At 38.7% G+C, this 12,006-nt stretch overlaps 1 protein-coding gene across 8 annotated transcripts in view; it reads left to right on the forward strand.

Moving 5' to 3' along the window:
* The window catches only part of LOC102791069 (epidermal growth factor receptor substrate 15-like 1), a 53,474-nt gene that overhangs the window by 21,037 nt on the left and 20,431 nt on the right, over positions 1-12,006 (forward strand). For 4 of the 8 annotated variants that reach the window (XM_087830886.1, XM_087830881.1, XM_087830883.1 and 1 more), the window contains 9 exons: positions 1,417-1,489; positions 2,411-2,572; positions 2,881-3,078; positions 3,809-3,988; positions 4,517-4,622; positions 7,109-7,159; positions 9,272-9,408; positions 9,791-9,854; positions 11,095-11,237. In XM_087830886.1, coding sequence (XP_087687012.1) covers positions 1,417-1,489; positions 2,411-2,572; positions 2,881-3,078; positions 3,809-3,988; positions 4,517-4,622; positions 7,109-7,159; positions 9,272-9,408; positions 9,791-9,854; positions 11,095-11,237 — 1,114 coding nt within the window. The remainder of the gene's footprint in view (positions 1-1,416; positions 1,490-2,410; positions 2,573-2,880; positions 3,079-3,808; positions 3,989-4,516; positions 4,623-7,108; positions 7,160-9,271; positions 9,409-9,790; positions 9,855-11,094; positions 11,238-12,006) is intronic. The other 4 variants (XM_087830882.1, XM_087830888.1, XM_087830884.1 and 1 more) reach the window with 3 other exon arrangements.

Here is a 12,006-nt window from a genome sequence, read left to right on the forward strand (position 1 = left end):
TTTCATTTAGTAGTAGGTCAACAATGGTGTGGGGATGCATATCCAATTTAGCTCAATTCAGTTTTATTTATGTGGTGCCAACTCACAACAAAAGGCACTTTATATTGTAAAGCAAAGACCCAACAATAATACAAAGTAAACAGAGAAAACCCCAACAATGACCCCCTCTGAGCAAGCACTTTGGTGACAGTCGGATAGAAAAACCCCCTTTTAAAAGGAAGAACCATCTGCTGCGACTGGTTGGGGTTAGGGGAAGAAGACAGGTCAAAGACACACTGTGTAAGAGAGCCAGACATTAATAATAACTAATAATTAAATGCAGAGAGGTGTGTAAACACATAGTAAGTGAAAAAAAAAGTGTGAAGAGGAAACACTCCCCCAGCAGCAACACTCAGTGCCTCATGGGAATCCCCCAGCAGCCTCCTAGAGCTATTGCAACCTAAAGGAAGTATCAAGGTCACATGATCCAGCCCTAACTGTATTCTTTATCTAAAAGGAAAGTTTTAAGCCTAATCTTAACAGTAGTGAGGATGTCTTCCCTCCGAATACAAACTGGAAGCTGGTTCCACAGGAGAGGGGCCTGAAAGCTGAAGGCTCTGCGTCCCATTCTACATTTAAATACTCTAGAAAGCCTGCAGTCTAAGTGCAAAATCCATCCATGGAGGGACGCATAGACCTCTACAGGCTAGGCAACAGCACCCTGACTGCCATTACTCACCAGAAGGAAATCCTTCGACCCATTGTCAGATGTGGTGTAGTAGGTCCTTCGTTCCTCATGGTGCCTGACAATGCCCGGCCTCATGTAACAACACATTGGCCTGACCTAAACCCATTGCCAGACATGGATACAAGCACGAGGGGGTCATACAAAATACTCATTTGAGATGCAGCGTTATTTTTTCCCATTTCAGATCTGATGTTTTTTCAAAGTGTTCCTTGATTCTTTTTTTAGATACTTTAATCATTTCTATCAACCTTGATACCTGAGGACCAGAGTACACAGACAGCTATGGAGTCTGTCAAATCCCCGGTGGTCACAAATTACCAAGTATATCTGTCATATATGTGCAGTAGATTTTTCTCTGTAAACGACTTTTTCTTTACTATGCAAGACTTGCATAAAACCTGCTACAGTAGGGAGATGTTCACTGACCTCTAAAAGTTTAAGCAGCAAAATATTAGACTGTTCTGTATTAGAACATAGATGTGATAATTTTGTTTTGGGAAATAAAAATACCTTTTATATGATTCTTCTGTCAAGTTGCACACAAAGTTTTTTTTAAAATTGGCACCAGTGAAATATGCTTTTCATTTATTTATTCTTATTTTGTAATTATTTTATATACATATTATAAACCTTTAAAATAAGAAAATCAATGTGCCTGTGTTTGTGTGAATGTTTCTGGTTTTGTCCAGGGAGAAGTACACTCTTGAGCAGGACATCAGGGAAGCAGAGGAGGCTATCAGACATAAGAGTGCAGAGGTGCAGGTGAGGACAGCTTGTTATTTGTCAGTTGGTAGCAACTGGATGTGGACTCAACATAAAATTGAGACACTCTGTCCTTGATGTACGTGTATAGTACTCAGCCACCGTTCATTTCTTTATATTGTAATGTTTTTTATTTATTTTTTTTAATTGGCCTTGAGCAGTACTTCTATAGGCTTTCTTGAGGCCTTTTAAAGTTTTTCTTTGAACATTGACTGCATTTTTACTCATTTTCAGTACAGTTCTTGACCATTTTCAGGGGAATATTTATTTTTATTTGTTCAGCCACTTAACACTGAACTGTGAGTCATTCAAGGATAAAAAAAAGCACATAACTTAAGAAACCAATTTTAAATTGTATCTGTTGGTACTTTGTTACTATCAGTTTGTTACAAAGACAAATAATTTGTTCCCATTTTATTAGGTGAATCTACAAAATGTCCAAAAACAACACAGTTTGACATGTGTAGAATTGTAATTTTGAACTAACAAGGTGGTTCCCAAAGAGCTGTTAGCCTCAGAATCAGCGTTATTGATCAAGTGTGTGTATATATACAATATATGAAGGTTTGTGGGGGGTTTTAACACTGTGACACCAACCCTCATTTATATAGAAGCACATTCTCCCTCTCCTAGCTTTCCCAGAAAGATCTCTATTGCAATTCACTCAGACAAATTTGAAGCCCAGCAAATATAATGAGGTATCAGGGAATGTGTTCACCCAGCCCAGTTTTGTTGAAGGACAGGGCAGCATATCTGGAGTTCAGTTCAGTTCAGTTCAGTTCAGTTCAGTTCAGTTCAGTTCAGTTCAGTTCAGTTCAGTTCAGTTCAATTCAATTCAATTCAATTCAATTCAATTCAATTCAATTTTATTTATAAAGTGCCAACAACAACAACACAACAACAGTTGTTATTGTCTATCAGGAAATGCAGAATGACCTGGACAGAGAGACAACCAGCCTGCAGGAGTTAGAAGCTCAGAAACAAGATGCCCAGGACCGGCTGGAGGAGATGGACCAGCAGAAACACAAATTAGAAGACATGTTGAATGAAGTCCGGATTAAGTGCCAGGAAGAGTCTCAGATGGTAAGCGAGAGAGAGCAGTAAGCTGATAATGTAGAAGTTTCCCCTTTGTGGAGTACTGCCTCAGTTATTATACTACAATCACAGAATCAAAATACCTGAAAATTAATGTATTCAATTTCTAATATGCTGTTTTAAGTGTTTGTTTGTTGAAGTCAAAATTACCTTGAGATAACTAGCATGATGCAAAATAGAAGAAAAGAAGAAATCAAACAGATTAATGTAAAACAATTAGCAACGAGCACAGAATGGTCTCTTGGCAGGTTTTAACCTCTGACCCAATCCTTTATGCCACCGTTTTCTGCCTTCAGATCTCAAGCCTCCAGACTCAAATCCACTCCCAGGAGTCAGACTTGCTAAACCAGGAAGAAGAGTTGAGCCGGGCCAAGGCTGACCTGGGCCGGCTGCAACAAGAGGAGAATCAGCTGGAGCAAAGCCTGGCCGCAGGAAAGATTCAACTAGAGACCATCATCAAGTCTCTGAAAGCAACCCAGGATGAGATCAACCAGGTAGGGCACAGATCCTGTTAATGTGTATGTCTAAAAAATGTCAACAGGGGGCACCACCAGAATGTTTAATCCATTTCTTTATCTTGTCAATTAAGTCAGAGGAACCAATTGTGTATGTTTGTCTCAGCTGCTGTGGTGTGTCTTCTGTTTCCTGCCAGCCACTGCACACACACACACATAGTGCAGTTTCCATTATTGTTTTATAGCATCCACAAGTTGATGTTGAATTCAGGTCTTGTATTATATTTGTGCAATTTCAGTGGAAACATTTTTTTTGCTCTAAGCAGTGTTTTTCATAGCTATGCCAAAAAACATTACTTGAGCATTATTGTGCATATTTCTCTCTCTCTCTCTCTCTCTGTGTGTGTGTGTGTGTGTGTGTGTGTGTGTGTGTGTGTGTGTGTGTGTGTGTGTGTGTGTGTGTGTGTGTATAACAGACAATGCCTTTCATCTTGGCGAAACTGTCTTGTAATGAGGAAAACATATTTAAGACAAAAAAAGCTTTGTGAAACCAGCTTAAAGAAACTGATCAGTGTTTCCTGGAAGCAAACTTTCAGTAATTTCTATTCATTTTAAATTAGCTCAACTTATTGCACTTTTACTGTATGATTTAAATGAGAATTTCACACAGAGGAACATGTTACACCAGTGTCACACCAGCCCAGTGTCACTGGAAATGTTCTGGAAATGTTGTTGTTTTTAACAGTTTGCTTGTATGTATACCTTGCAGGCTCGCAGCAAGCTGTCACAGATTCAAGATAGTCAACAGGAAGTGTCTAAAAGCATTGAGCAGTACAACAGCACCTTGAATGGAAACCATGGAGGCAGCATGACCAACTTGGCTGACATGAGTGAAGGCTTCAGTGACCGAGAGAATGGAGGATTTCCAGCCATGGTGAGAGCAGTACAGGTCAGGATCTTTGATAGAGGTGTGCTTTTATTTTCCAGTGTGCTGTGTAACATTTATTAAGGTCATAGGATTTGGTTTTATAGTCCTGGGTAGACCTGGTGCTCGTTTGTTGTGCCCGATCGTTGTTACCTTTTCCATTTGTGAAGTTCCATATTCACAATTGTGGTGTGGATTTCTTTTTAATTCTTTTTAATTCATCTTGTATGCCATCACAAGTATTTTAAGCAATCTTCATTCATATGCCTTCTTAAATTTTACATGACCTTCTATTGAATGCAACCAGAAGTGTTACATTGTTTTTGACAAGCAAAGATACAGCTTGTGTGACAGAACGCATAAAACTGTAGTGAATCTGATCCCATGGATGTATATGTTATAATATGTGCTCAAATTACTCGTACAAATACAACAAATGAAATAAAACCTATACATATCATAGTGTATAGAAATATTCTGTTTGTCCACAGCAGAAGAGATGATAAAAGCTTCTGTTCTCTGTCTCTTTCTTTGGCTTTCTCATTTCCACAGGAGGACCCATTCAAAGTGAAGCCATCTGTGTTTAACAGTCAACCTCAGGGGCTTCCCACTGACCCCTTCCAGTCTGAAGACCCCTTCAAAACAGACCCATTCAAAGGTTGTCACCCCCCTTAACTTTCACTGCATCACCATCTCTAAGTGTTCCTCTTAATCTTTTAATACAAGTGGCTCATTCCTCTCCTCTGCTACCCTCTCCTCTCTTTACTGCACTGCATGTTGGGAGTATGGGTGAGTGAGTGTCTAAAGATGATTGATGAGTGTGTGGATCACGCCAAATCACAACAACAGTCTCCTCAAGGCATTTTATATTGTAATATGGACCCTACAGTAATACAGACATGAGACTACAACACATAGTCTCTTTTAATATAGGCATTTATGTATTGTAGTGACCCATTACAATATTTTTTACAGTTAAGTACAACAATGGTTTATACACCATGTAAAACTGGATAACTTTTGACTCTGGTGATGTTGGCCTACACTACAAAAGTTCATCCAGCCCTCATGATCAAAGTGTGGGCATGGGTTTAGGTGAGGAGTGGCAGGCTGGTGACTGTGGTGAGCAACAACTTGCAGGCTAAACGGCAGGCAACAGTTAGTGCTGTCAACGGCAACCCACAAATATCTCAGCATGATACAGTATAGGCAGCACCTGTCTCTCTGAAAACTGATTTGATAAATGATGTTGTTTGAACATCCGTGGAGTCCCGTGGTAGTGTGCTTTACACCACAGCATCTGGTGATGCAAGGCATGTAAGCTGCTGCTCAGCTTTGGAAATAGATTGCATGAAGCTCTCTATGCACAGTTCTTGATCTGATTTGACGAGTACTTGAAGTTTGGAGGTCTGATGCAACTGACTGCAGAAAGTTGGCGACCTCTGTGTACTATGTGCCTCATCATCCGCTGACCCCGACTTGCTGACATCCCAATAATAAAACTGACAGTTGACTGTGGAAGTGATAATGATCAATAATCAGTGGCAATGCTGTCAGAGTTGCCATAGAGACCGTGAGCTCAGGTTGAGCGAAAAAAGACTCTAGTTTCCAGTTTTCCAGCAGTTTTTAATCGAAGCACCTCTTTGACTGAACATGAATAAAGGCAAACTTTATAGTTGCTCCTTTCATCCACAGTCATGACACAGTCAAGTAACAGAAGTTAAAACAAGAGCACTCAGTGTGCACAACTCCCCCCAAAAGGGCAAGGGATGTTTTATGTTTTTCATTACAACATTCTGACGTCAGCCTTTCATGGCATTATTATGACATCGTAGGGCATTGTATTGAAAAAACAAATAAAACCATTTTTTATGGATATTCTTCCAATTTTACATTGATATACTAGGCCTTGGGGGACATGAGTATCTAGGTTGCCCAAGCATTTGACCTTGACCTTCATTGTTAGTGCCTAAGTTCAAGGTTAACCTAGAAATTTTTTTCAAGAAACCATGTTGAGTAACATATCATATAAAAGGGCTTGGATAACTTTCCAACACACCTATTTGTCAATATGACACCCTATGACATCATAACGATGCCAAAAGAAGGATGTTAGCCAAACTAATGTCCTTTATGTACAGCACCACTCACCCCCTGCACTGTGGAGCAGCTCCTAAAGCAGTAGACTGTTATGGTGTAGGTCTGAGGGCCGTTGTAGGTCCTTCATCCAAACAGCAGATGGACTATACAGTACCCACACAGGATAAATAGTGTTTAAAAATACATGTATTTTGTTTATCCCACTGCATTTTATGTAGATATAAAAATTTAAAATCCTGCTGTATAGTAACCAGGGGTGGTATAGCAACCTGCCCATCACCTGCCCATAGTATCGTATTTTGGGTTTTTAAATTTTTTTAATATAACTCTGATTCACCTTTTCTTCCTGTTCCCTGTGCTGCTGTAACAAGTGAATTTCCCCAGTGCAGAATGTAATAAGGTGGATGTCTATAAACATGAACACACATCAAATCTACGTCAACCAGAAGATACAATAGTCAGAATGTTTTTTGGCTCCTCTTAATGTAAGGAAGCCTCCCAAGAGTACAGAGTAAAGACTACTTTATTACCTTAGTTTAAGTTGTATGTATGCCTTATTTTATTTGGCATTGCTATATTTGTTTATTTTTGTATTTAATGAAATGTTTTCTTCAAAAAACCTGATTTTAATACAAATACAATGAGAGGGTTTTTAATTCTTTTGCTGGATCTTGTAAAACACAGAAGTTTCTAAAATGGAATCCAGCAAGCAGTTCATTTTAAAAAAACTGTTTGTTTTTTTAAATCCTTTGAATATTTATGGTCATTAAGATGGTAAAAAACATTTATTATCAATTAATTGATGGAATTATCCATTAAATACTCCATTACTAAAATAGTTCATAGCTCCAGCCCTGGTAAGTGGTCTCATCCCTTCTATGCGTTCCTCTCTCCTCTTCTCTACTCCTCAATCTGCGTTTACTGCTTTATGTGTATTAAGTTGTCTTTCCTCCTAATAGCTTATATTTTCCAGCTTGAGTTAATTTATGACTGTCTTTTGTCTTCTTCCTGCCTTTCCCTCTTTGCTTGATTCCTCTCCTGTAGGCGACCCTTTTCAGAATGATCCTTTTGCAAAGCAGCCACCAGTACCCACAGGTATTTACTTCAGGGAAGAAAGGTCAATAATTTTTCTTTTTTGAGAGGTAATTTAATCTTGGGGCAGAAAATAAACTGCAATATTTCATCACTTAAAATGTTGCACTAAAACTGTTGTACACACTACATTGAACAGGTTTAGCATTTACTAGAATGCATGCATGTTTTTTCCTTAAATTAATTACAATAATTCGCATGGAATGCACCTTACAAATGTATCATGTAGCATATTTTTGGGGGGGTTGTTTTTACAACCCCAAGTGTGTATTTTTTACTGAAATATTAAATGGGCTGTACCTTTGAGTAGACACTTTTCTACTCAGCTTGAGTAGATTCCCACCACATGGACCAGCAGAAACACAAAGTACATTCCCACCAAAACCCTCATAGAAGCACTTTTTTGTAAGCCGTTTGCATTTCTTATAGGTTTTTAAACATAGAGAGACTACCTCAATAAAAAAACCAAAAAATCCCAAAACAACCTCTCAGCTCATTGATTATATTGACTTACTCAGAGCTCTTTCCAAGTACTTCTTGGAATACTTACTGAGTTTGTTTTGACCTTTTGGTCCATGCTTTGGTTTGATGTTTTTATGATGCCTATCTGCTGATGCTTTTGTTTACACTTGGCTAGACTTAGCCATACGGTGGGTTAAAAAACATATTTGTGCCCCTGGTCAATTTGTAACTTTCACACTCGCAAAAGAATGAACACTCTCTAATCTTTGTTCAAAATCAGAGAGGCTTTATTAATCCCAGAGGGAAATTGAGTTGTTATAGCAGCAAACATCAAGCACTCATATAAAATGAGTATAGAAACAGACGTATTAATATAAATATACATATAAATATTAAAGAACTTGCTACTATTGGTTTTGTTTAAAAAGACGCTTAGAATATCAGGCAATACTCCAAGAAAAAAATGTTACACAAAAGTTATAATTTTTTTTGTATGAGTCATTGAATGAAGTATTTGATCCTAAAGCAAAACATGACTTACTACTCTCTAAATCCTTGAAGTTTCTTGACTGCAGCTTGGCAACTCAAAGCTTTAGCTCCCTCCACAGATAGAGGATAGAGGTCTGGAGACTGGCTAGTTGCATAATGTTGGAAGACCCATCTGCAGTGTTCCGTCTGAGGAAAGGGGATACAGGACCTTGTCCACTGGCCCCTTAATGTGGTCAAGTCCTGTACCCTTAGGACAGAAACAACCCCAAGGCATGTTTCCAACTCCATGGGGATGGTGTTCTAGGGGTCATGGTCAGCAAGACTTCAATCCATTACATTGTAGTGTCTTACCAGAGGTGTTTTTTGGAGACTGAGGTCCCAGTTGCCTTCAGATCATTAAGAAGCTCCTCCCATGCAGTTTTGGGCTGATCCAATACCTGTCGAATGATCATCCTCACACCATGAGGCAACATATTGCACAAAGCTCCAGACTGAGGGCAATTGATGGTAATCTTATGTTTCACTCGTTCCCAAATAACCACATCAACAGCTTTCCCCTTCTCTTCAAACTTCTTGCTGATGGTCTTGTTTACCAAGTCTTCAGTCTTGTCCCTATCATCCTTTGGCAGCTCATTGGTCTTGCCCATTGTGGTGGCCGGCAATGATGGATTGATTAAAATAAAGAAAGGAAGAAAGAAAGAGAAAGAAATCTGAGGGAGGCAGAATTCTGGTTGGGTTGTAGGGAATCCGCATGCATGCACTGCGGTAGCTGGCCAATACGACGTGAATCGCTTTTTTTCTCAGCTTCACTGTGCAGCAGAGAAACTACAAGCGGCCACGACAGTCAAAAAACACCTTCCCATGTTCCCAGATTTTGGCTCTGCGTTAAGTGGCTACACACATCACTGTGCCTGGCTCTGCACTGTATCTGGAGCTGGATGGTGCGAATGGAAGCTGCCATAGTTAATTCACCACGTATCGAAATGTCCCTGGTGTACCCATCTGACAGCCATCGTGTAGCTGGCCCCTCAACTCTTCTGTCTGAGCACTGCAGATTGTTTCAGCAGGACAAAACTGTATATGTTGTACCACATGCATATGTCTCTGGTCAATGAAAGTTTTAAGAAACAGAGTTTAAGTAGCTCAAGTTCATTTCTGCTGTAGATCCATTTGGAGGAGACCCCTTCAAAGAGACAGATCCATTCAAGGCTTCATCAGAAGACTTCTTCAAGAAAACCACAAAGATGGATCCCTTCTCCACACCAGACCCTTTCAGTAAAAGTGCCACTTTACCCTCCAAGGTACTTGTTGAGATTCAAAGGTGGATTTGTAATGTATATCTGGTTATCCCAAGAAGGGATCAGAATGTTTAGTTTGCTCCCTCTGTTTCTGTTTTAGTGTTAAGTCTCAGTTTTTACAATCGTCAATACAAACAACAGAATTTGTATTAATTTATATTTTCATTTAGATTGAAGGTTTCCATAAGAACCTCAGAGATTTCTGGTTCAGTTGCACCCACTGTAGAGTTTACTCCAGCATTATAAACAAACAAAAAACCCCAATAATAATTAATGCATTAATAAGTACATGGAAAACCCCCTCAATAAACATTGTAGTTAGAATACATTTTCAATTAACATTGTATTGTTTTATATATATTTCTCTCTTTTCTGTTTTATGCAGCAACCTACTACCTTCACAAGCAGTGACCCATTTTCTTCAAGCCATCAAAAACCTAAAGGATCAGGTATGATTTAATACTTCCTCCTCAATAGCTTTGGACATCGTGTAGTTTTTGTAACTACAGAATAAAAGAACTTGTTATTCTTCGTGCTGTATAATATCCAAAAAGGACAGTTTTGGCCAGATACACCATTGTACAGCAGACCTAAGCTCTATTTTGAGTTTAGCTTGGAGTCAATTTTGGAATTTTTTTCAGTTTAGTGTTTGTTTTTGACACAAACATGTTTTAACAAACCTTTATGAATCCATTGGACCTGTTTCAGTAAACTGTGTGTTCTCTGCTGAGATATGAGTGTAGTCTATACAAACATGCTTGTTCTATGGGTCAAGTTGACTGTCACAGTGATTGAAGCAAATTGAGCCTGTCACCACACTCTGACCATTATTTACTTAGCTGAAGAGCACCATGTTAATTTGCCTATTAAAACCCAGGTTGTACGGAAGATGTGTCATGTTGCTTACCCAATGCTCTTAATTGCACTTAATAACTCAGATTTAATCCCACTGATCAATGGACATGAGTACTATTCACAGAGAGTTGGGGAATGGCTTCAATCACAGCATTGTAAGATGGTGACAGATGTACCCTTAGGCCCCCTCCTCGATTCAGAGATGGTCTTTCCCTTTTCACGCGAATTTCAGAATTCATCCTGCTTTTTCACATTATGAGTAAAGACTAGTGACTAATTCCACTTACAGTCTACCTATGATATGACTGCCTGGTTTTGTATGCCCGTCTATTCCTTCTCTATTACTTCTTCTATGTTTCTATTTCACCAGAAAGTTGAAAGCTTTTCTGGTGCTGTGCAGACTTGAGTTTCTTTAGCGTTTACATTTTCAGATAAACCTTTTATATTCATATTTTTGAAAATTCCTGTTGATATGTACTATCAACAACATACTGACAGCAAATCAGATTGATCTAGGAGGCAGGTGACTGGGAACCATATTTCTGTTAAACCCTTTTAATTAAACCTGAAAATCTAGACTGCAACACAGCATGATTTCTTCATTCTAAATCTATTCATCTTAACAAAGCAATTTAACCTGATGATGGCTTTGAAAAAAGGTTAAGGTAGTTAATGTAAACTGAGAATGTGGAACGTCAATAAAATTTTATAACAGTATGAACAGTATCCTGGCAGATATAGAAAATCTGGAAATATGTGATCTCAGCCCTACCTAATACTTCCAGGTACATTGAGATTGTTGATATAAATTCAGTGTAACTGTGTCATTTTCAGACCTCTTTGGCACACTGGACCCGTTTGGCAGCAGTTCATTCAACAGCAGTAACACTTCTGTTGGATTTGCAGACTTCAGCCACATGTCGAAGTCCAGAGACCCTTTTGAAGGAAGGGCCACCTGGCTTCCAGACTACCAGAAGGTATGGGTGGTGAACCTCATCTTGAAAATAAACCCTCTACCAAATATATCCAGATCCCACTTATTACATGGGCTCTGAAAGAAAACATATTGACAAAATTAAATCAATCAATTAAACCATTACAATAATACTGTATTGTAGTGGTAAAAGTGAACATTTTTCAAGTTTTCTGTCAATCTTGTGAATGTGATTACTCAAGAAGGAAGTAGCTTAGGATTTTTAAATTGATACCACAAGTGTGTCTACTAGGAGGCTGAGGGGGTAGCACCGGCAGCTGCCAGTTTTGGTTTTTTTTGGTTTTTTTAGTGATAGTTTTTGTAAACTTTGTGATAAATTAAACAGTACTGTGCTTCCCTTGTGGGTGTTGGCTCTCTCCATTCCTATTACAATGCACAGTGGTGTTTGTTCATCCAAAGCACACTACTAGAATAATTTATTTGAAAGCCTGATGCTTTTCCTTGTCCACTTTATTTGGAAAACTCAACAGCCAGTTTTATTTTTTATCTATCATCAACTGATTTCTCAGACTTTTTATTTGATTTCTTGTTCTGACAATAAAAAAGCCCTCTGTAAAGCTTGAACTTACAATTCATCACTGATCGAAGAAAACAAAGTTTTCCTTCAGCACTGCAGTCAGGCTGACAGAAGGTCAGAGCTCTGTTGAACCAAGCATTTTTTAACCCACAGACGTATCATTATGTACAGCTACTTTCAGTACCATTGATATTGAGACTCTAATATAGACTTCAGTTTGTTTATGTTTGTTTAC

Source organism: Neolamprologus brichardi, chromosome 17, assembly GCF_056152115.1.
Source record: "Neolamprologus brichardi isolate AB-2024 chromosome 17, ASM5615211v1, whole genome shotgun sequence".
Taxonomy (NCBI): domain Eukaryota; kingdom Metazoa; phylum Chordata; class Actinopteri; order Cichliformes; family Cichlidae; genus Neolamprologus; species Neolamprologus brichardi.